At 37.6% G+C, this 7783-nt stretch overlaps 1 protein-coding gene across 1 annotated transcript in view; it reads left to right on the top strand.

Annotated features, from left to right (window-relative positions):
• Window positions 1–7783, top strand: part of Cfap221 (cilia and flagella associated protein 221) — an 85503-nt gene that overhangs the window by 70612 nt on the left and 7108 nt on the right. Inside the window, exon 18 of the mRNA XM_023709684.1 lies at window positions 7248–7341. Within this exon, the coding sequence (XP_023565452.1) occupies window positions 7248–7341 (94 nt within the window). The remainder of the gene's footprint in view (window positions 1–7247; window positions 7342–7783) is intronic.

Below are 7783 nucleotides of genomic sequence, written 5' to 3'. Positions count from 1 at the left end.
CAATGGCCGTGACTCATCCACATGGCTGACACTGACAAAGGATCTACAATCTGAGGTACAGGATCTCAGGATAAATCCTGAGGGGATTTGACTGTCCTTAACAGATCCAAAAGCTACAACTCTTGTTGCATAGGTCTTGCTTTATCTTGGTCTTAACCATGCAGCAGAAAACTATAAAAATGAAGTACAAGAAGTAAAGCCATGTTGTTATGTTGAGCTGTAGGGGACTCAGGTCAACAATTTCTGACACTACCAGTGAAGTGGAAGACCCAATACTATTATGGATTACTGGACTCTTTTAGAATATTTTGCTGAGTTAACACACCTATAATATTCAAATGATGGAACTAAACAAAAAAGGGGATATATAAATGAATATCCATTTTGTATCTGTGTATTCAAAATGGTTAGGATAGGGACCAGGGAGATGGCTCAGTGGATTAAGCACTTCCCTGGCAAGCATAAGGGCCTGAGTTCAATCCCTGGTTCTGCCAAAAAAATGGTTAGAATAGATACATAGTTACATTCTCTTAATGAATAAAGGGATTTGTTCTAATAGTGTTTGTAAATAGGATATCATGTCTGCATCTTGTACAGCAAATAACCACTAGGAAGACTGTATGCAATGTGTCAATTATTGAAACTGTCCTAAAAATTTGATTTGAAGCTCTCATTGCTATTTGTCAATAAATTATGGAAAAAAATTTAAAAATAAAAATAAAAAACAAATTGCTCTTCCATGTATTTCATCTTCACATCATTTTCAACACAGAAAGTATAAATTATATGAAATTTTGAGTCGATTCATCTTAGGCGTTTTTACAAATTTGACTGAAAGGGAAATTAGTTGATGTGAAAGTACATTATTACATTTGACTTTTTGTGCCAGCCTGGTGTGTACATAAACATATTGAAGCTTTCTCAATAAATTAATAGAAGTCCTGTTTGTACAACTGTACAAGGGATGGCTGCAGTTGCATAATTACTGACTATATGGATCTGCATCTACACATTTCACTTTTTTTGTCTTTTTTTAACTCATTAACTTTATTGAAAATGAATAATAATTATATAGCAAATTAAAAATTGTAGACAAATATTGAAATGTGAAAGATATAAGATGTAGACAGAGTGAATTTTAGAAAAATATTTCTGAAATGAATACATAACATGAAATTAATAATAGATTGCACATCGTAAAATATTATTTACAATCTTAAATGAATATAAAAATAAAAGTTTTCTAAAATAAACGTGAAGAAGAGTTTACAGATTAGTCATATAATAGTTCACTCTGTGCCAAAATCAAGAAACTTATTTTCTTTTTTTTTAATATTTTTTTCAATTTTTATTTGTGTGTGTGTGTGTGTGTGTGTGTGTGGCCAGCTCAGCCCACCAGGGGGCGGGGCTGGCTGGCTTGTGGTGCTGGGGATTGAACCACGGTCCCTGTGCTTTGCTAAGCTTGTTCTAAGTAGGTGCTTTAGACCACTGAGCCATCTCACCAGCCCCAAAAAACTTATTTTCATATAATTAGAATCCTCAAAGTAGAATGGGACAGGCAATAAATATTTAGAGATTTAAAATTTCTGAATTTAGTTAAAATTATAGCTCCACATTTCCAAGAAAAATGAACCTTTTGCACAAGAAATATGAATAAAATCATACTAAGATACACTAAAATGAAACTGTCCAAAACTAACTGTAAAGAAAAAAACATTAAGGCATATACATAGAAAAAATATTAGCTATATAAGAACAAAATGAAATAGCATCTTATTCCACATTAGAAAGGAAAAAAAAAGGCAAGTGGGTAAGAAAGCAGACTTGTTTATTGAAAGGACTGAAAGAAAGATCCTCATTGAATTTTATAGTTAGAAAACATACCTTTGAAAACTAAAATTAAAATATTTCCCAGCTATACAAACTTGAAATATTCTAATACCTCAGACATAGCATTAGAAAATAACAAAAAGCATAATCCAGAAGGCAAGAGAAGTTGCTGTATGGTCCTGGATAAAGAATAAAGAACTCTCATAATGGTAGTTATGCAGGATTATGTAAAATATAATTATATTAGATGAACCCATTTAAAAGGTCATTGAAGATTTCCACAAAACAGTATCAATCTTATGTCAGGTTATATACATTTTTTTCATATGTATGTATGTATGTGTAAAAGACAAAGAAAAACAAATATAAAGTCAATGGAAAATGAAAATACACTTTTTAAAGTTTCTAATACTAGGAGAAAATATCATACCATGTCTTATAAGTAGATTGTAAGTCAAAGAAATAGTATGAATCATAAAACAAAAATTAAAATTAAACAATATTCAGAAAAATAAATATTAATTAATTCAAAATTAAATTAAATATTTCAAAATAATATTCAAAACTTAAAATTAAATTGTGAGTCCAACTTAGAGGCTAGATGTAGCGTATCATATATAAATCTGTGATCAGTTCAGAGTATTCACATAGCATTTGATTAGGTTAATATATACAAAAATATCAACTAAGAAAAAGTTTTCATGTTAGTAAGGAATTACTAAGAATAAAACATAACAAAAATACTAGAATGGCAAATATATGACCAGCACTTCTAACAGTTAGGAGACAGGATATTGCAGAAAGTTCTAGCATGTCGTGGATGTGGACAGTGTCCATGATGCTTGCTGGTGCCAGGTGTCACTTATGGGACTGAGCTACTGCTATTTCCTTGATATCCACCCTGTAGACCCAGACAGAATCATGACCCATAGAGCACAGGAGAAGCCCATTTGTAGCGTATGCTGATGGAAATATCCTGCTGCTGTATACAAAACAAAAGAGTAACTGAAAGATTGCTGTTGTATACCTTTTTTTCTCCTGTGTTTAATTGTGTGTCCTATGGGGGGGGTGGTTCTTTCTGTTCTCATTCATGGAATTGTGAGCATTTTGATCCCTCTTTAGAATATCTTTTAGTAATCTATGTAGGGTCGGGTGTTGTCATGAAATTCTTTAATTGTTCTTTGTCATGGAAGTATTTCAGTTATCCATTAAACTTGAGAGTTTATCAGCGTATATCAATCTGGGTTGTAATTTGTTTTCTTGCAACAATTGAAGTACTTTGCTCCTTGCTGTTCTTGACTTGATGGTTTGTGAAGAGAAATCTGCTGTTATTCTGATGGGTTTTCCTTTAAATGTGATCTGTTTTTTTTTTTTCTCTAGTGGCTTTTAGTATACTGTTCCTGTGCTGAATTTTTGGGATCTTGATTATTATATATCCAGGTGTGGTTTTCATTGGGTTGATGTTATTTGGAGTTCTATATGCTTCGGTTACATGAATGTCAGATTGTTGCCCCATATTTGGGAAGTTTTCTGCTATTACTTCTGCCCGTATTCTTTTTATATCATTTGTATTGACTCCTTCTTTCTCATTGATGCCTATTGTTCTTATGTTGTTCATCTTTGCATCGTCTTGCAGGTGTTGAATTATTTTTTCCTGCATCCTAGTTGTTTTTAAAAGATCTTTTCTTACCTTTTCACTAGCTGCAATGGTGTCTTCAAGGTCTGAAAGTCTATTTTCACTTTCATTCTAACAGTTTTGCCACCTTGTATTAAGATTTTAATTTCCTGTATATCACGTTGAATCTGCTTCATGCATTCTATTTCTTTCCTATATTGCTTATTCAAGGGTTCCATCATTTTTATATTCTCCTCTATTTTTTTATTAGTGTCTTTTTTTTTTGTACTTTTTAGGGAAGGGTCTACAGGGTGTTCAGGGTCTCACTACTAGATTACACTCATAGTGATCCACCTGTTTACAGCCTCCCAAGAGCTGTGATTACAGGTACGCACCACCACGCCCAGTCTCAATTGCGTCTCAGCACACTCCGGGGGCAGGACTGGCACAGCGGGCCTGGGGATTGAACCCCTGGCCCTTGCACCTGCCTGTAGGTGCTTTAAATCACTGAGGTATTTGGCTGGCCCTTTATCAGTGTCTTCTTCCGAAGCACTTAGTACTTCTTTCATTATAGTTATTTCTTTTTCTACTTCAGAAATTATTTCCCATCTGATTTTCTCTATACCTTTCTGCAGTTATTTCTTTATTTCAGATGCTATTATTTCAGAGATTTTAGGTGTGTGATTTCCAATTTCTTCTATGCAATTGTCTCCTGCATTTGTTCTGAGCTTGGGGCCTGAGAATGCATTTTGCTCCTTCTCTTTGTCATTTTGTATAGCACTGTGTTCTGACCTTTGATGTAGAGCTTTGGTAGAGTTATCACCTTGGCACCAGGTCCGGATCTACCACATTCAAACTCCTCCAGATGGGTGTGGCTTGGGCCTGGCAGCTGTGCTCCACTTCTTCCTGCTGCAGCCCTTGGAAGTGAACCTGCTGTGTCACTCTGGCAAGATGTTCTGCTCCTGGGTCAGCTGGGTGGGTCCTGCCTCTAGCCTCTCTACAGTGAGTTCTGCCACAGGTTCTATACCAGGCCTGTCTGGTGGAGGAAGTTCCTCTCAAGCCAGGCCTGTGCACTGACTGCAGTAAGGGTCCCTTTTTTTTTTTTTTTTTTTTTTTTTTTTGTCTTCTTAAGGCAGGGTCTCACTATGCAGTTCAGGCTGGCCTTGAACTCACTTTGTAACTCATGTTGGCCTCCAACACACAGCAATCCTCCGGCTGCAGCCTTCCAAGTATTTGGATTACAGATGTGACCACAACACCTGCCTACATTTGACCTTTTGATCTATTTCATTATGAATATGATTTGTCTACTCATGCCTCTTCTATCCATACAATTGTTACTGCATGGCTGCAGGCTAATGCATGCAAAAACTGTTCTTCCAGTCCACCAAAGTGCTTTACAAAGGGTTCTGGCATGTTCTTGCACATTTCACAAACAAATCCTCTTTTTAAAATACAAATAACTGAGGGCCGGGGAGATGGCTCAGTAGAATAAGTGCTTGCCTGGTAAGCACAAGGGCCTGAGTTCAATCCCCAGCCTGCTGTGCCAGAATTTTTAAATGTTTTCTCAAGAATTTCATTTTCAATATTTTAATTTTAAGGATTTTAGGCTTTCAAGGACTTCGATAGTTGGAGGTTAGGGCCTGATTCCTGCAACCGAGAGAGGAAGGACCTGGGCGCTGAGCCCCTCCGGGCCCTGTCCTTCTGTTCCATCCCCACTGATCCTAGGGCTCCTAGCCCTCTTACTCACTTTCCCCCTCAATCAGCCCCAACTTTCATGCTCTAAATTAGACCATTGATTGTGATGGGGGTGAAAAAGTCCTGGTAGTTCAAGCACTAAGAACTGCAGTATTCACAGTTGGATTAAGATCTCTGTGATTAGGCCAGGGATATGGCTCAGCGGCATAAGCACCTGCCTGGCAAATGCAAGGTCCAGAGTACAATCCCTGGTACCAAAAGAAAAAAAATCTCCATAATCACAGGAAATGCTTTATTACTTGCCAGACTAGTGTCATTCCCACAGTATGTACTCAAAAATAAGTATCTGTGGCATTCTGTTTCTATTTCTTTCTTTTATAAACACATACTGTATTGGTGCTTTCAGGACAATTTTACATGTAAATAGTCAATTAGTGAAATTCTAGATACTTAAGACCATCCCACATGCCCAGAGACTTGGCAGAACTTGGGCCTCTAAGTTTGGAATCCAGGTCTGAGAAGGAAGGCTGAAAGGCCTCCCACTCGAGCACTGCTTCAGGGCCTTAGTGAAGAGTGCTGCCGCCCTTGCAGGATGCAACAGGCTCACTTCAGCTTCCAAAAAACAAGTCTTCTCTGGCTCAGACCACTGGGGAGACATTTGCCAAACCAAACCAAAACAACCCTCCCCCATTCAGCACTGATGTTCACATTACTGGGACCCAGTTTCCTTGTCTCTGAAATGGGAGTAATGGTCCTTTATAGGAGGTGGTCAAAATTAAAAGGGATAATATGATGCTGATGAGAAGAATGGTAATCATAGTTATTAATCTTTATCAAGCACTAAATGTGTACCACACAGCTTGGCAAGCAGTCCCATGTAATCCCCAGAATGAGGTCCTGCCATCATGCCCAGCTGAGAGTCAGAAAACTGCCAATGGAGGCGTAATGTCTACAGAGCACCTGCCCTCGACTCCTGTGTAGCAGCTGTTCAGGGTCAGTTTTCAACCTTATGGGACTGCAAGAACTTTTTGCTCTTTTCAAGGGCATTTTTTCCTAACAGAAAACGGCCACGTTCTCCTCTGTTTCTGCATTGTTGATGGATAAAGAGTTCCTAATTGAAATTCCAAATTTTCTTACTTCTATTAATCTTCATTCATCTTGAAAACATTTTACTATACCTGAGTGCAAGGAGATGGCTGTTGTTTAAAAATTCCTTGCACTTTCCTAAAGTCACAGTCATTGCAACTAGAGACTTAATTTCCCAGCCTCCCTTGCAATTAAATTCTCCATCTGACTAGGCTTCTTGCCAACGGGATGGAAGCAGACGAGACAGTCTGCTGCTCACATCTATCGCTTCTCCTGCTTTCTCCCGACTCTTTCAGCTGAAATTCAAACCGGCAGTGACTTAGCGTTAACAATCCAACAACAAAGCTCGAGGCCAGCTTGCTGACCCACGGCCAACCCTGCCCTGCCCTCTGTGCCTATAAATAAAGTTTAGCTGTAACACAGCCGTGCCCATTCATTTATGTATTTTCTGTGAATCCTTCCAGCTATACTAGAAGAGCTGAGTAGCTAGAACAGAGACTGTATAACTCAAAAAGTCTTCACAGAAAAAGTTTGCTGGCCTCTGTCCTGGGGAAAACTACCAAAAGATGAAAGATAACCTAGATCCCTTGAATTTCTTTCCCCATAGAATATTTAGAAATGTATTGTTTAATTCTAAAGCCACTGTGGACTTTCTAGTTATTCTTTGCCGCTGATTTCTATAGCTTTCCATTGTGGTCAGAGAACACAGTGTGAATGATTTCAATCATTTGGGCTTTTTATGGCCCAAATGCTTCACAGGCATTTGAAAAGAATATGAAATCTGTGATCCCACTTTTAGCTGCTTTCTGTGGTTATAAATAACTCCTCCTATCGTTGTTTGCTGGTAGAGAGCACGTTAGGAACCTTTGTTTCTCTGAATCTAGACTCAACAAAAGTAGATGAAATCAGTGGTGAAAGCCGTAAGGAACGCATAACTCCTAAATGATCACAATATCTCATTCTATTTTTATGTCAGAAAGGAAAAACAGTTCCTACAAAACATCTTATTACTTTTCAGTGAGCTCTATGAACACAGTACAGAAGTTATGTTGACTCCAGAAATGATCCAAGCGGAATTCTTCGTGCTGGACCACAAAGACACCAAGAAGTAAGTAGAAGATTTATTCCCTCTGAGGAGGCAGGCTTTGATCAATGTGCGCTACATAAAGCTCGGAACTATGATGTTATCTGAATCTAAATATCTCAAACTTTGAAAGATCTGCATTTCCAGTGCTCATATACTTAAATATATATTCTATTTTATGCACAATTAGTTCCTTCTAATGTTGGCAGGTAAACGTTTAAAAACTAGATCCAGGGGCTGAAGAGATAGCTCAGTGGCATAAGCACCTGCCTGGCAAGGGCAAGTTCCAGAGTTCGAGCCCCAGTACCACAAAAGAAAGAAAGAAAAAAAGAAAGAAAGAAAGAAAGAAAGAAAGAAAGAAAGAAAGAAAGAGAGAAAGAAAGAGAGAGAGAAAGAAAGAGAAAGAGAGAAAGAGAGGAAAGAAAGAAAGAAAGAAAGAAAGAAAGAAAGAAAGAAAGAAAGAAAGAAAG

Source organism: Octodon degus, unplaced genomic scaffold (assembly GCF_000260255.1).
Source record: "Octodon degus isolate 3935 unplaced genomic scaffold, OctDeg1.0 scaffold00014, whole genome shotgun sequence".
In the NCBI taxonomy this organism is placed as follows: domain Eukaryota; kingdom Metazoa; phylum Chordata; class Mammalia; order Rodentia; family Octodontidae; genus Octodon; species Octodon degus.
This window is presented reverse-complemented; position numbering and strand designations above follow the sequence as displayed.